General features: G+C 51.1%; 1 protein-coding gene across 1 annotated transcript in view; it reads left to right on the top strand.

The window, feature by feature from the left end:
- Nucleotides 1-51: 51 nt before the first annotated feature.
- LOC127586116 (phostensin-like) overlaps nt 52-19,061 on the top strand; it is a 33,256-nt gene continuing 14,246 nt past the window's right edge. The window contains 3 exon segments of the mRNA XM_052043963.1: nt 52-1,392; nt 1,394-1,992; nt 1,995-2,062. Of these exon segments, the coding sequence (XP_051899923.1) occupies nt 221-1,392; nt 1,394-1,992; nt 1,995-2,062 (1,839 nt within the window). The 5' untranslated portion in view covers nt 52-220.

The following is a 19,061-nucleotide window of genomic DNA, read 5'->3' as shown; positions in this document are numbered from 1 at the left end:
CTGGGACAGTGGGGGTCGGGGTGGGGGGTAGGGTGGACCTGTTAGCTGGATTTGGGAAACGGGGGGCAACCAATGATGCCCAGGGCAGAGACCCTGTCCCCATTTGGTAGCACGTAAAACTGTCGGGCACCCAGGAGGTGTTGGTGGGATCCATCGTCAGCTGTCCCACCAGCTTGGGGAGCCTCGGGGGGCTGGGGGGTGGTGGGGGAGTTCTTTAAGGATGGCGTCCCTCCCCAAGTGGAAGGCCCAACTTCTGGAGCGGAAGAGGAGGGATGAGGAAGAGGGCAGAAGGAGGGAGAAGGAGGAGCTCGAGAGGCTGGCTAGCATCCCGGCCTGGAAGAAGGAGGTAATGGAGAGGAGGAGGAGCCGCCTTTGCTCCCGGCCCCTGCCGGGCGAGGGCCAGGCTCCTGTCCCAGGGAGGGCTGGGCCGCGGGGTGATGAGCGTGCCGGCACCCAGGAGGGGGCGGTCCTGCAGGAGGCCATCGGGCCCGTCAACTGCAACCCCTTCGTGCGGCAGGAGAGGCGGAGGTGGGACGGGGAGATGGGGCAGGGCCCCAGGCCCCGGCAGTGGGCCCCCACCAACGCCGGGGCCAGGACGTCCCGGCCGGGCGACCTCGCCGCCCCGGAGCCCGAGGACCTCCCCCACCCGTGGCAACCGGCCTCCGACGCCCCAAGGGCCGATCCGGGCAGGAGGGTGGGGGCCCCAAGGCGTCCCGTCACCGAGGCCGCCCTGACCAGGAGCGTGGAGGACCTGAGCTGCTTGGGGAGGGGCCAGGGCAAGGGGGAGGAGGAGGAGGAGGAGGAGGAGGGGGAGGAGGGGGAGCAGGTGCCCAGGCGAGGTAGGGTCAGCCGGCTGCTCAGCCGTTTCGGCCAGCGGCGGGGCTTCTTCGCCCGTTCCCGCAGCTCGGAGAATGTCCTGCGGCGCCCCTCCAGACCTGGGGACCCAGAGATCCCGGGACTCCTCCCTCGCCGGCCCCCCCAGCAACCCCCCTCGCCTTCCCCTCCCCGGAGCCTGCCTGGTGCCTCATTTGTCGGCCGGGGTGACCCCACCGAGGACCAGGACCCTGAGCCGCCCTCCCCCTCCCCCACCCCATCCCCCTCCTCCTCGCCCCCGGCAACCAACGCCCGTGGGGAGGGGGCGGGCTGCCCCCCGGCCCACCGCCCCGCCGAGCCAGAGGAGGGGGGGCGGCCCACAGAGTCACCCCAGGCCAGCGGGCGGCAGGTGGGGGCTGCCCCAGACCCCCGGGAGACCCCAGCGGCGGACGGCCAGGGGCAGGGTCCGGGCGGGCCGCCCCCCTTCCCATCTCCCACGCATCCCGCCCTGAGCCTCCCCTGGGCCAGGCTGTTGTCGGCGATGCCTCCCCTCAGCCCGGCAGCCTGTCGAAACCGCAGCCAATCAGCACAGCTTCCCCTTCCTGTGCCGGCCTGACCTCAGGCTGCCTGGCTGCTGCGGCTTCCTGCCCTGCTGCAGCAGCGACTGTGTCGGGAGGGGCGGACGATGGGCCCCAGGACCTGCAGGCCGGAGTAGGCCCAGAGAGGCCTCCGTCCCCCGAGCAGCAGGCCGCCCAGGAGGGGGCCGGCATGAGCAGGCTGTACAGGGTGGAGGGCCTCTCCTGGGCAGGGCCCGCGCCCCACCCACTGCCCAGGAGGAGGCTGGGCCTCCGGTCCGCTTCCTTAAAGGGGCGGTGGGCCTCCTCAGCAGGCCGGAGGCGGCGGCTCCGAGCGAGGGCCCGGCGGAGAAGGACAGCCCCGGGACGGCGCCTAGCGACGGGCAGGAGGCCAAGGGGCCATGGGGGTGCGTGCGTCCGAGCGGAACCCCCCAGCGCAAGGCAGGCCGGACCATCACCATCAACCCCCGCAAGATGGCGGCTAGCAAGGCCTCAGCGGCGGCGGAGAACGGTGTGGTGGCTCCCCCGGCAACGACACAGCCCCCGGCAGCCCCAGGCGCGCCGGCCAAGAAGAGGTACCCGACAGCTGAGGAGATCCTGGTGATCGGGGTTACCTGACCCTGCGGAGGTCCTGCCTGGTCAAGGCCGGGGCGACCCGGAGGAAGGTGAGGCCTGTCCCTTATTACCCCCCTTCTTGTGAGCCGTCCACAGCTCAGCCTGGGGCTGGGTGGGTCCTCCCCCTGTCTGTGACTGAGCTGGGTACTAAACACAGTTACGGACCGCCCACCTAGAGAGGAGGGTGGGGGAGGAGGACAGAGGGAGAGAGAGAGACTGGGGAGGACAGAGAGGGAGAGGGGGACAGAGGGAGCGAGAGGGGGGAAGGACAGAGGGAGAGAGAGGGAGAGGAGGACAGAGAGGGAGAGGGGGACAGAGGGAGAGAGAGAGAGGACAGAGGGAGAGGGGGGACAGGGAGGGAGACAGAGGGGGTACAGAGTAGAGAGGACGGAGAGAGAGAACAAACTGTCCACTGAGACCGAGAAAGAGAGAGAGAGCAAACTGTACAGAGATGAAGAGTGGAAACTGTCGTGAGAGAGAGAGAGAGAGAGAGCAAATTGTCTACTGAGAGAGAACAATGTCTGCCGAGAGAGAGAGAGAGAGAGAGAGAGCAAATTGTCCACCGAAAGAGACAGAGCAAACTCTAAATGTGTGTGCTGCAATGTACAACTTTCATGGTGCAAGTAACTCTTTGCATAGTAATCGATAGACCCCAGAGGTGTGGGAGCCCAGGACTGCTGAGGTCCACAGATCCCATTGACGTCCGGGGACAGGGTTTGCCCTATAAACCCCTAATCATAGAATCGAGAGAAATTTACAACATACGAGATGGCCATTATGTCCATGATGGTTGGAACCAGCTCCTCCTTCAGGTACTTGGTCCACAACCCAGAATGTCACAGATCCAAGTACTTACTGGAGAGTGGGGATAGGGATTAGCCCTGGGGTCTATAGACCCCTTTGGAGGGTGCTATAGGAGTCACCCTTGTGTTCTATAGATCCAATCGGAGAGTGGAGATAGGGTTACCCTGAGGGGGTTTAGACCCAATTGCAGAGTGGGGACTAGGGTTGATGCTGTGATCTATAGATCCTATTTGGGTCGATGGAGATGTTTTATTGTCTTTTATTCTCATCTGTCTTTGCATTAGAGCACGTAGCAACATTCTGGCATTCTTGCTGAGTTACATCAAAGGGGAACAAAGCACTCACTAGAGAGTTCAGAAGGATGAGGGGGGGAATCTCATTGAAACCTACCGGATAGAGAAAGGCCTGGATAGGGTGGACGTGGAGAGGGTGTTTCCATCAGTGGGAGAGTCTGGAATCCGAGGGCACAGCCTCAGAATAAAGGAACGTCCCTTTAGAACTGAGATGGGGAGGAATTTCTTCAGACCAGGGGGCGGTGATTCTGTGGAATTCTTGCATCGTTGCCAAAGGGCTGTGGAGGCCAAGTCACTGGGTGTATTTAAGGCAGAGATTGACGGGTTCTTGATTGGGAAGGGGCTTAAGGGTCACAGGGAGAAGGGAGGAGAATGGGGTTGACAAAAAAAATCAGCCAGAGGATGGGCTGAATGGCCTAATTCTGCTCCTATATCTTTTGGAGAGTGGGGACAGGTATTAGCCCTGGGGTCTGTAGATGCCATTGGAGGGTGGTATGTGAGTCAGCCTTGTATTCTATAGACCCAGTTGGAAAGTAGAGGTAGGGTCACCCTGGGAGAGGGCTGGACGAGAGGTTGACACTTATCTGAAGATCCTTTTGGGCTGGAAGGGATTGCATGTTTTATTCTTCTTGAGCAGGCTTTATGTTATGTCAACAGCAAGATGTATTTATCAGACATGAGGTGTATTAAAGGAGCCAGGGACATTTATGAAACGGTATTAATGGGCAAAGAGGGGAAGGAACGGTTATCAGCGCCCATGTCCCCGAGGCAGTGGGGCCGGTAAAGCTTCACACATCGCTGACACAGCTTTGTAGGTTTGAGTGGAGAGGTGGCAGTCCCGGGTGAAACTTTGCTGGTGGGGATGTGCTCCATTCACAGAAAGTAAACTGCCCCACGTCTGAGCTCTGCCAGACCGGCAGTCTAACAACGAGGGAGAACACAATCTCTAAGCACAGGGAAATGATCATCATCACACGTTGGGGTTCAACCGTTCTCAAGCACCCACTAATGTGCGATGTGTATCTGGTGTGTGTGAGCCAATTAGATTAGAGCCTGTCACTCTTGGGGCATCCATTTATATAAACCATCTGAACTGAATTAGACCCAGGGTATAATTCACACCGTGTGTATTTGGTCTCTGCGTATGTGTTTGTGTTTCTGTGTGGCACTGTTTGTGTGTATCTGTGCGTGTGTGTGTCTCTCTCTGTGCATGTGTCTGTGTCTATGTATGTGTATCTCTGTATGTGTCTGTGTGTATGTGTGTGTTTGAGTGTGAGTGTGTATATGTCTGTGTGTGAGTGTGTCTGTATCTCTATGTGTGTATCTATGTATGTATTTCCATTTGTGTCTGTGTGTGTGTGTGTCTGTATCTCTGTGTGCCTGTGTGTGTGCCTATGTGTCTGTCTGTGCCTCTGTGTGTGTGTGTATGTGCCTGTTTGTGTGTGTGTGTGTGTGTGTGTGTGTGTCTGTGCCTCTGTGTGTGTGCCTCTGTGTGTCTGTCTGTCTGTGCCTCTGTGTGTGTGTATGTGTGTGTGTATGTGCCTGTTTGTGTGTGTGTGTGTGTCTGTGCCTCTGTATGTGTGCCTGTGTGTGTCTGTCTGTCTGTGCCTCTTGTGTGTGTCTGTCCAAGTGTCTGTCCACCTGTGTGTGCCCCTGTGTGTGTGTACATGTGTGTGTGTGTGTTGTCTGCCTGTGTGTCTTTCTTTCCTTTCTCCTATCTCCGAATCCTTGTTCATCTTTCTTCCTGATTTTTACTCTTCTGGTCCCCCTGCGGAAACGAACTGCTCTGATCGCCAGCAATGACGATAAAGGTAATTGCACTAATTAGTTAAACGAAATCCCAAGGATGTGACATGTGAAACTTTATTCTGATCCTTTCATCTCGCACTGACTCCTCCCAGTGAGTCCCCACCATGTCTCGTCCACCTCGTGTCCTCTGGCTCGCGGTCTCTCTGTGAATGAATGCTGCCCTGTCACTGTCATGCCAACAGCTGGTTCCTCTCCACGGCTCAGCCTGTTAATGTGCCTGCTGTAATCGGATAGTTATGTGCTGCTACATTCCTCGGCACCATTCCACATGTTGTGCATCCATCTACTTCATGGGTGAATATATCCTCCCCGTCTCAGTAACTGAGCTGGGCATTAAACACAGTTAAACAGACCATCCAGCAAGGGAGAGAGAGCAAACCCTAAGTGTGAATGCTGCAATGTACAAGTTCTTCCACTAAATCTTCAGTGTGCAGAGAACTATTTGCATAGTGGTCCATAGACCCCAGAGATGTGGTGTGACAGACCCCAGGTTTGCTGTCCATAGATCCCATTGACGTGTGGGGAGAGGGGTTTGCCCTATAATCCCTTATTCATTCAATCAAGGGAAATTATAGAGTCAAACTTGTGTTGTATAGATCCAATTGGAGGGTGGAGATAGGGTTACCCTGAGGGGGTTGTAGACCAATTGCAGAGTGGGGACTAGGGTTGACTCGATGACCTATAGACCCTATTGGGGTCGGTGGGGATGTTTTAAGATAAGATAAGATTTCTTTATTAGTCACATGTACGTCAAAACACAGAGTGCGATGCATCTTTTGCGTAGAGTGTTCTGGGGGCAGGCCACAAGTGTCGCCACGTTTCTGGTGCCAACGTAACATGCCCACAACTTCCCAACCCGTACGTCTTTGGAATGTGGGGGGAAACCGGAGCACCCGGAGGAAACCCACACAGACACGGGGAGAACGTACAACCTCCTTACAGACAGCGGCGGGATTTGAACCCGGGTCGCTGGCGCTGTAAAGCGTTACGCTAACCGCTACATTACCATGTTGTTCTCATCAGTCTTTACATGACAGTGAGAAGTAACGTACTTAGCTGGCATTCTTGCTGAGGTATATCAAAGGGGCAACAAAGTATAAAGGCAGGGGAAGGTGTTTGGGAGTTACAGACTCATAGACTTGTACAGCACAGAAACAGGCCCTTCAGCCCTTCTCGCCATGCTGACCAAGGTGTCTTCCTGAGCTAGTTCCATTTGCCCGCGTTTGACCCATATCCCTCTAAACCTTTCCTATCCATGTGCTTTTTACCCAGGGTTAGGGAATCAAAGAATTAGACGGCAAAGGTTTAAAGTGAGAGGGGGGAAATTTAATAAGAACCTGAGGAGGAACTTTTTCACCAGAGGGTGGTCCGTATGTGGAACGAGCTGCCAGAGGAAGTGGTTGAGGCAGGTACGTTAACATTTAAAAGACACTTGGACAGGTACACGGATAGGAAAGGTTTAGAGAGATGTGAGTCAAACACAGGCAAATGGGAGCAGCTTAGATGGGTGTCTTGGTCGGCATAGACCTGTTGAGCTGAAGGGCCTGTTTCCGTGCTGAATGACTCTAATGACCTGTCTAATTGAGTTAGGAGAGTACATCGATGGAGCAAAGATTAGTAACGTGGGTGCAAGTGAGCAGGGACTGGTAGGGTGATAGGACAAAATCGTAGAAGATTGAAAAGCCACTTCCCATGGGAGATTGGACAGCAAAGTTCCTTGAACAGGTTCTGGGAGAATGCTGAGGATTTTTCCCTGGAGAACTATGAAGACTAGATAGGCCGTGAAGGGTGCCAAGTGATTTTCTTTCTGTTCTGTCACATGATCCCACCATCACGTGACATGGGCAAATGGAGGTCAAGGGTCGGCACTGTGGCGACTGAGTCTTGAGGGCAGTCCAACATGGAGAGTTGCGTCAGCATCATTGCGTGGTACGTCCAACCAACACCGCAAAAGAGGAGGGAGGTTTAAAATGTGAGACCTCGTTCCTTGTGATAGAAAAGATTGAACAGTGATTTGAATGAGGTGCTGAACATGTCAGAAGCTGTCGGTAAGGTGGATGGAAAGAAGCCGTCTCCTCTTGTCAAGGGGCTGGGGGAGGTGGTGATTGGTTTGTGAGGGCAACGCTATCGTGTCTAAGAGCGATGTCAACTTAGAATCAGAGCTTCATGTGTCCAGGTACAAAATTGGACAGCACCCTTCCACACGATCTGGAGTGGGGATCCAGAATTCCTCCCCCAGAGTCCCACAGATGTTCACAAAAGAAAAAGAAGCAGCTGTAAAGCCTCTCCTTTTGAACCGACTCCACCGTAAGATTGTATCTGGTCCTGTGTCTCAAGTTTACTTGCCCAGCCGGTCTCCATAATCCATTAATTCTCAGTGAATAGAAATCCAACCTTAAATGTACTCTGTGATGAGTATCCACTTCCTATGGCTGATTTCCAAAGATTTACAGCTCTCCTTGTAAATAAATTTCTTCTCATCTTGGTTGTACGTGTTCAACCCCTTAGCCTGAGATCATATCCCCTTGTATGAATTCTCCAGCCTCAGAAAGTGATGTGTGTGTGTCTCTCTCTCTCCTCAATCTCTCCTCAATCTCTCCTCAATCTCTCCTCAATCTCTCCTCAATCTCTCCTCAATCTCTCCTCAATCTCTCCTCAATCTCTCTCTCTCTCTCTCTCTCTCTCTCTCTCTCTCTCTCTCTCTCACTCTCACTCTCACTCTCACTCTCACTCTCACTCTCACTCTCACTCTCACTCTCACTCACTCTCACTCTCCTCTCTCTCTCTCTCACTCTCTCTCTCTCTCTCTCTCACTCTCTCTCTCTCTCTCTCTCCGCAATCCCTCTCAGGATCTTGCATGTGTCAATGAGATCATTACTCAATCTTCTAAATTCCAGTAAGTACTGGCCAATCTCACTCCGTCATTACCAGGAATCAGTATAATGAATCTAAACTGCACTCACTCCAAACCAAATATATCCTTCTTTAGATACAGAGATCAAAACTGCCCAGAGTGCTCCAGATTTGGTCTCATAGGAGTTTTGTACAAGAGAAGGAGACTTCCCATTCGTATACTCTATCCTATGGACTACAAGGGCTTTATAGGAACAGAATTAGGCCATTTGGTCCATCGAGTCTGATCCGCCATCCAATCATGGCTGATGTTTTTTCAACCCCAGTCTCCCGCCTCCTCCCCGTAACCCTTAACCCCTTCACCAATCAAGAACCCATCAACCTCTGCCCTAAATACACCCAATGACTTGGCCTCCACAGTCCTCCATGGCAACGAATTCCACAGATTCACCACCCCCTGGCTGAAGAAATTCCTCCCCATCTCAGTTCTAAAGGGACGTCCCTTTATTCTGAGGCTGTGCCCTCTGATCTGAGACTCTCATGAGAGTCTAGAATCACTGTAGAATCATATCATAATTGTTTGCAGTACCTTCATGTGAACATTATGGGGCTTGATGAACCAGTACCTCTGACTGCCCACAGTTTCTGGTTTCTACTGCTACTTATTGACGCAGAAGGAGGCTATTTGGCCCATTGGGTCCATGCTATCCCCCAGGGGAGCAATCCCATTACCCCGATTCTTTTTTTTAAAGTTTTTCTAATTCTTCCTATGAATAATCACATATTTCCTCTTATTAAGCGCCGCCTCTTGCCAGTTATATAACCCGCCCACTTTCCTTTGCGTCCTCCCCAAAGCTCACTGTCCCAGCCACCCTCCTGTTTTCTGTGTACCTCCTTTCACCAAAATGATTCATACAGATGGCACATAGCAGTGCATCCAGTCCTCAGTCCTATGACACCCCAGTAGTTCCAGCTCCTGGGAATCGATTAGGTTTTGGAGACACAAAACCTAACAAAAGTACAGTAACGTATCGGTTAGCGCGACACTATTACAGCGTCAGCGATCAGGGTTCGATTCCCGCCGCTGTCTGTTAAGGAGTTTGTACGTTCTCCCCGTGTCTGCGTGGGTTTTCCTCCGGGTGCTCCGGTTTCCTCCCACATTCCAAGGACGTACGGGTAGGTTAATTTGGGTTCTAAAATGGGCGGCACAGACCCGTTGGGCCAGAAGGGCCTGTTACCATTGCTGTAAATAAAATTTCAAAAAATTTAAAATTTAAAAAATTTACAGCTAACATCCTGACACCAGACACAAAGTGACCGCTTCGCCGAGCACCTTCACTCCACCTGCCGTGGCCATCTGGAAGCTCCCGGTTGGCAGCCATTTTAATTCCCCTCCCCGTTGCCACAAGCGACCTGTCTGTCCTCGGCCCTCGTCCAATTCCAGGGTGAGGCTAAACCCAGACTAGAGGAACAGCACCTGGTGTTCCGCCCGGGTCGTCTACAACCTGACGTAATGAACACTGAATTCTCCAGGTTACCATTTCCCCTCCGTCTCTTTTCTCTCCTCCTTATCTAACCGGCCTCCGTCAACATGGCTCTTCGCCTCCCCCCACCATGTCCGTGGTGCCCGTCAGCCGCACACTCCTCCCACTGGTTCCCCTCCCCACTCTTCCCATCTGTCCCCCCCCCCCCCCCGCCTCGATTCCGCGCTGCACCCTCCCTCCCCTGTCGGATTTCACCATCTTCAGCCCTTTGTCACCCCCACCTGTCACCTTCCCCCCAGCTTCTGACACCATTCCCACTATTGGCCTATTAACCCCCCCCCCCCACCTCAACCTGGATCCACCTATCACCTGCCGGCTCTCGCTCCACCCCTTCCGCCCACCTTTTTATACTGGGCTACCTCCCATCTTTTAGTCCAGATGAAGGGTCTCGACCCAAATGTCGACTGTCCGTTTCCCTCCATAGATGCTGCCCGACCTGCTGAGCTCCCCCAGTTTTTTGTATGTTGACAAGTTTTTGTTGGTGTCAAGGAATATGAAGTTCAATTCAAGTTTATTGTCATGTGCATAGGTACGGGAGGTACAGGTACAATGAAAAATTTGCTTGCAGTATCACAGGCAGGTAGGTACAGACACCAGAGAGGATATAAATTGTACATAAATTATACAATACAGTGAAAAAAGACTGTGTGAAAGCAAGACAGTGCAAAATATAACAAGACACAATCAGAGACGGGTCCATGTAGTGCAAGAGGTGGTCCGTGGTGTCCCGTTGCTGAGGTAGGGTTAGGGTTGTGCAGGTCGATTCAAGAACCTGATAGTTGTAGGAAAGTAGCTGCTCCTGAGCCTGCACTTCAGGCTTCTGTACCTCCTGCCTGACGGTTGCCGCTCCTGAACCTGGTGGTGTGGTGTGGGATAGGGGAACTAAGACAGGAAAATGGAGTTGAGATGCAGATCAGAAATGGTGTAATTGGGCAGCACTGGCTGGAGGGAGGGGTTGAATCTCCCCGTGGACTCAAATAGGCTGGTAACATGTGTTTGCTGCAGTCTACAGACCTTTTTGGATTGTGCTGAGTGTGTGCACATGTTCAGTTCCTCCCTCGAGCTATGTGGTTTACAGGCAATTTATCTGAAAGGGTGCTTGTGAAAACAAGTTTGTGTTTTGTGAGAGGAAGTAAAGCACATGAATGTGCATTTATGTCAGGCCTTTTGTGACCTTGAGTCATCTCAAAGTGCTTCCCAGCCAATCAGGTGTTTCCTTGAAGAGGAAGAGAAGACAGCAGCCACTTAGCACAGCACGTAACTAAATGGCCAGGCAATCAGTTTGTGTGACTTTGGTTGAGGGAGAACTATTAGCCAGGACATCAGGGGAGAAGTGCCTGCTCTCCTTCAAGGTGGTGGGCAATGGAAAAGGTTGCATTTGTGCACCAGGTCCCACCCGATATTGAGTTCATCTTCCAGAGGTCTGTTCTGTCAATCTCAATAAAACCGAATTCTGGGAGGGGAGATCACCACTTGCACTCTGCCACTGCACAATGGGCCTTTGTCATAGGGAATAAGTTCTGACCCCAGGATCTTTCACATGTATCCCATTTCCCTAGTTTAATGTTTCCCCCAGAATGGCACTTGATTGATTTTTTTTGAGGTGGTGACAAGAGTGATTGATGAGGGTAGGGCAGTGGACGGTGTCCACATGGATTTAAGTAAGGCATCCGACAAGGTCTTTCATGGTAGGCTGATCCAGAAGGTTAAGGTGCATGGGATCCATGGTTGCAGGTATTTATAAAACTTTGATTAGGCCCCACTTAAAGTTTTGTGTGAAATTCTGGTCGCCGCATTACAGGAAGGATGTGGAGGCTTTGGAAACTGTGCAGAAGAGGTTTACAAGGATGCTGTCTGGATTAGAGGGTATGAGCTTTAAGGAGAGGTTAGACAAATTTGGATTGTTTGGATTCAGAATTGGCTTGCCTATAGAAGGCAGAGGGTAGTGTTGGAAGGGTCAAAGGGTGGTCTGTGACCAGTGGTGTTCTGGAGGGATCAGTGCTGGGACCTCTGTCATTTGTGATATATATATTACTTGATTCAAGTGGGTGGGTTAGTAAGTTTACAGGTGACACAAAGATTGGAGGAGTTGTGGACAGTGTGCAGGGCTGTCAAAGGATACAGCAGAATATAGATCAGTTACAGATAGGGGCAGAGAAATGGCAGATGGGGTTTAATCCAAGCAAGTGTGAGGTGCTGCCCTTTGGGAGGTCAAATGTAAGGAGAAAGTGTACAGTTAATGCAGGACCCTTAACAGCACTGATGTACAAAGGGATCTTGGTGTCCAAGTCATAGCTCCCTGAAAGTGACCACGCAAGTAGATAGGGTGGTAAAGAAGGCATACAGCATGCTTCCCTTCATCGGTCGGGGCATTGAGTATAACAGTCAGGAAGTCATGTTGCAGCTGTATAAAACTTTGGTCAGGCCGTGCTTAGAGTATTGCGTGCAGTTCTGGTTGCACCATTACAGGAAGGATGTGGAGGCTTTAGAAACTGTGCAGAAGAGGTTCACCAGGATGCTGCCTGGATTAGAGGGTATGAGCTATAAGGGGAGGTTGGACAATCTTGGATTGTCTTCTCCAGAGCATCGGAGGCTGAGGGGAGACCTGATAGAGGTTTATAAAATTATGAGAGGCGTAGATAGGATAGACAGTCAGTCTTTTTCCCAGGTTAGAAATGTCAAACACTAGAGGACGTGCATTTAAGGTGAGAGTGGGAAAGTTTAAAGGAGATGTGGGGGGCAGGTTTTTTTACACAGAGAGTTGTGAGTACTGGAATGGGCTGCCGGGGTAGTGCTGAAAGCAGGTACAATAGTGCTGCTTTAAGAGGCTTTTAGACAGAGACCTGAATATGCAGGAAATGGGAGGGATAGGGATCATGTGCAGGCAGGAGAGATTTAATTTAACTTGGAATTGTGTTCAGCACAGACATGGTGGGCCGAAGGGCCTGTACCTGTATGTTGTCTGACAGTATCCCCTCAGGTGGTGGTGTCAGCAGAGATGTTGGATTTAATCTCCACCCACCCCCCCCCACCCCCCCCCGAACCACTCACGCAGAGGTGAGAGAGCACTGAGCCACAGCTGACCCTCAGGTTATGGTTGTGCTGCCCTGTTTTCTTTCGGAGTTACTCTCCCAGCAACGACAGACTTGTTGCCCACGGTACCTCATCCCAGTTACAAGTCACTTCGTCCAGCCTCAGTCCAGTTGTGAACACAGATTGGGGCATGCCACCTCTCCCACTCCCCCACCTCCCTGCTGTTTGTAGGGGATTCAACCCATTCACAGTGAGTCCCTGCTGAAAAGCAATTGACTAACAGCATTGTCCACATCCCAAACAGGAATCGGGAAGTGAGCACAGGAAGGGGAATTCCTTAGGAAACACTGGGTAACTTTATAACATGCTGAAGGGTTAAGTTCAGTCCCCAGAGGAAATACTCGCAGTGTGTTTATGGACATTGAAACAATGACTGGAAAATGTTTCACTGCATTCTTTCAGCAAAATATAAATTGACTCAAGCCCAACAAGTGTGACGTGTTCTGAAAAACAGTCTGATTAGAAGATTTACCGGGTCAGTACCAGGAATCTGCAGAGACTCGAGAACTGGGGACTGTTTGCCTTCAGGAGGTTAAGGGGAGATTGAAGTGTTTTGATAGGATTGGTCAGGAAAAAGTTTTCCCACTGATGCTAGAAAGCACGGACCTGACGATGTTGCAAGTGCCATGACGGGTAACAGGACTTTTTCTGTATTTTACTCAGAGAACTGTTGTGATTTGGAAAGTACTGGCTGCGAAACAAAACCGGTCGGAGATGTACCAAGAGCAGTTTCCGAAACTGAGCCAGATAAACGATAAGGGGAAAGCCCCGCAAGGCTGCTCAGGAAGAGCAAAGAGGCAGAGGGGATCAACAGCGTTGTCCTTTCAAAGAGCCAGTGCAAGACGAATGGGCTCCTGTTGTACTTCATCATTCAATAAAAATCTGCAAGCACAATAAAAGGCTGGTTGTGGAAGGGCTGCAGGATGTTGCAAGGGTTATGGTGCCAGAGGTTGACATTTAGTGATGAGTTGGAGGTTAGGAATGCAACTTTTGCTGTTGCCTCAACTTGCAGGCCAGAATCTTGCCTGGTGACACATTCGCCGTGTTGTGTTGGAAGTTAAGACTCGTTGCCCAGGCTCCTGCTCTCTATCCGTCACTGGTGGGGTCTAAAGGCTGTGGCAGACTTTGTCCCTCTCACAACCTCTCCTCCCACTTCCATCATGTGATTTTTATGAGGTGTATGAAATCATGAGGGGCATAGATTGAGTGAATGCAGTCGGTCTTTCCCCCAGGGTTGGGGAATCAAGAACCGGAGGGATTAGGTTCAAGGTGAGAGGGGAAAGATTTAATAGGAACTTGAGGGGCAACTTTTTTACACAGAGGGTGGTATGTATGTGGAACGAGCTGCCAGAGGAAGTGGTTGAGGCAGGTACAATAACGACTTTTAAAAGGCACTTGGACAGGTACATGGATAGGAAAGGTTTAGAAGGTTATGAGCCAAATGCGGGCAAGTGACGCCAGCTTGAATGGGGCATCTCAGTCGGCATGGACCAGTTGGGCCGAAGGCCTGTTTCTGTGCTGTATGACTCTATGTCCCCATATTTTCTCTACCTTGTGTGCCACCCACAACCAGGAGCTCACAGTATAGTCTGACTCTCCAATACAGTGCTCATGGAGTGCTGAAATGGTGGCAGGGTCATCTCAGGAGACCCCCATGACCTTACTGCTCCTTCCCTCTGTAAGCCTGAACTTACTTATTCCTACACTGGTGGCTGTGCCTTTGGCTACCAGAGACCAATGCTTGGGACTTCCCTCCCTAAACCCCTCTCCCTCCCTTTAGTGTAATAGATTTAACACTTCCAATTACCCTTCCGACCAAGCTTTGCCACAGTGTCATGTGATTCAGTTTCCAGTAGTGTTTGGGAATCACTCCATTGAAGCACCTGGGGTGGTGAGCATGGGGTTACTACATCAGTGAGGCTACATGTTCCATTGAAATGTAACAGCATTCTCACAGGGCTCGAGAAGCTCAGTGACCAGGTTCAATTCTGGCCACTGTCTGTAAGGAGTTTGTACGTTCTCCCCCACTGTCTGTGTGGATTTCCTCTGGGTGCTCCGATTTCCTCCCACATTCCAAAGGCGTACGGGTTAGGAAGCTGTGGGCGTGCTATGTTGGCGCCAGAAGCGTGGCGACACTTGCGGGCTGCCCCCAGGACACTCTACCGCAAAAGATGCATTTCACTGTGTGTTTCAATGTACATGTGACTAATAAAGATATCTTAGGATGGTGCTTCCTTTAGCTGAGGAGTCTAGAACTGGGGCCATATCCTCAGAATAGGTGGCCGTCTATTTAGGATTGAAGTGATGAAAAATTTCTTATTGGAGGGTGCATAATCTTCAGAATTCTCTATCCCACAGGGCTGTGGGGATTCACTCATGAAGTTAATTCAAAGCAGCGATCAATAGATTTTTGGATGACAGGGAGTCATGGAAACATTGCAGGAATGTGGAGCTGAGGTAGATTTTAATGAATAGCAGAGCAGACCTGCTCCTAGTTCTTACAGTATGTTCTTATATGTCGAGGCGGTGAAAGGCAGAGAGGTAGCAGGAGGACAGGTGGATCATTCGGGCCGGCGGTGGTGTGAGTACCATGCCAAAACCTTTCTGAATCACCCCATACAAAGGGAAAAGGTTCGAGATACACAGCAGGTCAGGCAGCATCAGTGGAGAGAGACACAGAGTTAATGCTTCGGTTCAGTAACCTTTCATCAGAATTGGGAAATCTTGGGGTGGGGGTGGGGAGAAGACGGGGAATTTTTTGTGATAGAGAGGAGCAAGAGAGAACATAGAACTACAGCACAGTACAGGCCCTTCGGCCCACGATGTTGTGCTGACCTTTTAGCCTACTCTAAGATCAATCCAACCCTTCCCTCCCACATAGCCCTCCATTTTTCTATCATCCATGTGCCTACCTAAGAGTCTCTTAAATGTCCCTAATGTATCTGCCTCCACCAGCACCCCTGGCAGTGTGTTCCACGCACCCACCGCTCTCTGTGTAAAAAAAACTTACCTCTGATATCCCCCCTGTACTTTCCACCAATCACCTTAAAATTGTGCCCCATCGTGTTAGCTATTTCCGCCGTGGGAAAAAGTCTCTGACTGTCCACTCGATCTATGCCTCTTATCATCTTGTACACCTCTACCATGTCACTTCTCAATCTCCTTCTCTCCAAAGAGAAAAGCCCTAGTTCACTCAACCTATCCTCATGACATGCTCTCCAGTCCAGGCAGCATCCTGGTGAATCTCCTCTGCACCCTCTCTAAAGCTTCCACATCCTTCCTATAATGGGGTGACCAGAACTGAACACAATATTCTAAGTGTGGTCTAACCAGGGTTCTATAGAGCTGCAAAATCACCTCGCTGCTCTTGAACTCAATCTCCCGATTAATGATTGATTGATACAGGTTGGTGTTGACTGATTGGTACCACCAGGCTCAAGGACAGCTTCTATCCCACTGTTACAAGACTACTGAATGGTCCCCTTGTACAATAAGATGGACTCTTGACCTCATAATCTACCTTGTCATGGCCCTTGCACCTTATTGTCTGCCTGCACTGCACTTTCTCTGTGACTAACACTATATTCTGCATTCTGTTATTGCTTTTCCCTTGTACTACCTCGATGTACTGATGTGATGAGATGTTCTGTATGGATAGCATGCAAAACTAAGGAAAGTGAAAGAATAAAAGTAGGCATGCCGGGACTGTGAGATGTAGGACACAGTGGCAGCTAGTAATCTGAAATGAAGAAGATGGCGTTTGACACATTTGCCTTCATCGGACGGGCCATTGAGCACAAGAGTTGGGACATCATGTAACAGCTGTACAATATGGTGGTGGGACCTCACCTGGAGCCTGGTGTGCGGTTCTGCTTGCTGAGTTATTAAGCTGGAGAGGAGGCAGAAAAGATTCACAAGGATGTTACGGGGACTGGAGGGCTGGAGTTATAAGGAGGGACTGGACAGGCTGGGATAGTTTTTCCTGGAATGAAGGAGGCTGAGGGGTGACCTTATAGAGGTTTAGGAAATCATGAGGGGGCGTAGATAAGGTGGACGGTCACCGTCTTTTCCCCAGGGTAGGGGAGTCTAAAACCAGAGGGTATAGATTAAGGTGAGAGGGGAAATATTTAGAGGGAACTTGAGGGGCGTTTTTCACCCAGAGGGTGGTGGGTATATATGGAACGAGCTGCCAGAGGAAGTGGCAGAGGTGGGTACAAATACAACATTTAAACAACATTTGAGCAGGTTCATAGATAGGTGAGGGAGGCCAAATGCAGGCAAATGAAATTAGCTCAGGAAAGGACCCAGTCAGCATGGAGGAGTTCGGCCGAAGGGCCTGTTTAAGTGTTGTATAACCCGAGGACTCTTTGAAAATGACGGTGAATCCCAGCAGATCAGGCGGCATCTGTGGAGAGGGAAAAACTGAGTTATGTCAGAACCAGCCAGGGACTGAAAATAAAAATAAAACTGCAGATGTAGGAAATTGGAAACAGAAACATAAAATGCTGGAAACGCACATCAAGGCAAGCAGCATCCGTTCAGAGAGAAAACGGTCCCCACCATCAGAGATCAGAGACCAACCATGCCGATCCCGTCCATGGAGCAGTTGCCTGTACCACAGGTACCCCCAGCATTGACCTCTCTCGCACAGGGACTGTCCAGTTCTGACATAGACTGGGAAGTTTGATTAACTGGATCCCCGAGAGCTTTAGTGTGTCGAGATGGCAGGTGAACTGTGGTTCAACAAGTTTACATTGGGGCTTCACTGGAACAGAGTGGGAGTGAGATGGAGAATTAAAGTAACAGACATCTGGGAATCCAGTGGTGCTTGTGCGGACTGAGGTGTTCTGCACGGAGGTCACTCAACCGGCGTTTGGCCTCCCCATTGTGGAGGAGACCGCATTAGAACGTACAACAGTACAGCCCACCGTGTCGGTGGTGACCATGAAGCCAATCCAAGCTAATCCCATCTGTCTGCTTGTGGCCCATATCCCTCCATTCCCTGTCTCTCCATGTACCTGTCTAAATCCCTCTTAAATGTTGCTATCGTATCTGCCTCCACCACCTCCCCAGGCAGCGCGTTCCAAGCACCCACCGCTCACTGGGTTAAGATAAAACTTGCCTCGTAAATCTCCTTTAAACATTCCCCCCCCCTCACGTTAAACCTTGACCCTCTAGAATTTGACATTTTCACTCTGGGGGAAAAAAGAGTCAAAATTTTATGAGAGGCATATCAAGCCACCCTCAGCCTCTGACGCTCCAAGTAAAACCATCCGAGTTTGTTCAACCTCTCCTTATAGCTAATACTTTCTAATCCAGGCAGCGTCTCGGTGAACCTCTTCTGCACCCTCTCCAAAGCCTCCACATCCTTCCTGTAATGGGGGCAACCAGAACTGGCACACGATACTCCAAGTGTGGCCTAACCAAAGTTTTAGACAGCTGCAACAAGACTCCCCAGCTTTATATTCGTTGCCCCTACCGATGAAGGCAAGCGTGCCGTATGCCTTTCTTACCACCCTCATCCACGTGTTGCCAGTTTTAGGGAGCTATGGACTTACACCCCAAGATCTCTCTGCATTGTAAGCACTGAACAAGTGAGTCGCTGCTTCAGTGGAAGGAATATTTGGGTCCCTGGGTGGTGGGAAAGGGTGAGAGGGCAGGTTTTGCGTCTCCTGTGGTTGGATGGGTCGGCGCCCTGAGAACGGGGATGGGTATTGCTGGAGGCTGTGCAGCAGGAAGATCCAGAGGGAATGCTGAAAGAAGACAGGAAGGGGAAGGTGCGGCCGGCGGGGGCACCCTGCTGAAGCTGGCGGATGTCGAGACTGGTGGGGCAGAAGATGAGGGGAACCGTACCCCTACCCTCGGCGGCAGGAGCAGAAGTGCAGGAAATCGAGCCGGTGTTACTGAGCGCCATGTTGGCTGTGCAGGAGGGGAAGCCATGGTTAAAGAAGGAGCAGGACATCAAAGTAGCAGAACAGATGCAACAGAACGAGAGAAGTTGTGAGAATGGAATGCAATCCTTACAGGGAAGTAGGATACAGAGGGTGTGGTCAGCTGTGGGGATCTGTGGGCTTGTAATGGATATTGGTTGTTGGCCTGTCAGCTGAGATCAAGAGCTTCAAAGTCAAAGTCGAGTTTATTGTCACATGCACAGGTGCAATGAAAAGTTTACTTGCAGCAGCATCACAGGCACAGAGCACATAGGTTACGGAAGGGGAGAGTCAGGAGGACCATCCTAAAGTGAGAGAAGGGTGGAAACTGGCAGTAAGCTTCATGAAATCTATCTGAGAGCAGGAAGCAGCACCAGAAAAAGCCTTGAGGAGAGAGGGGTTGAAACACGGACTGTCCTACGTATCCCATGGATACTAACTTGGATCACTAACTTGGATCACTCACTTGATCCCTGCCTTCAGAATCAGAATTATTATCACTGACTTAGATGACGTGAAATTTGTTGTTTTGTGGCAGCAATGCACTGCAAGACCTAAAATTACCACAAATTACAAAAATAAATAAATAGTGCAAAAGAAAAAGGAATAACGAGGTAGTGTTCACGGACCGTTCAGAAACCTGATGGCGGAGGGGAAGAAGCTGTTCCTGAATCGTTGAGTGTGGGTCTTCAGGCTCCCGTACCTCCTCCCCGATGGTAGTAACGAGAAGAG

Source organism: Pristis pectinata, chromosome 34 (assembly GCF_009764475.1).
Source record: "Pristis pectinata isolate sPriPec2 chromosome 34, sPriPec2.1.pri, whole genome shotgun sequence".
NCBI lineage: Eukaryota > Metazoa > Chordata > Chondrichthyes > Rhinopristiformes > Pristidae > Pristis > Pristis pectinata.
This window is presented reverse-complemented; position numbering and strand designations above follow the sequence as displayed.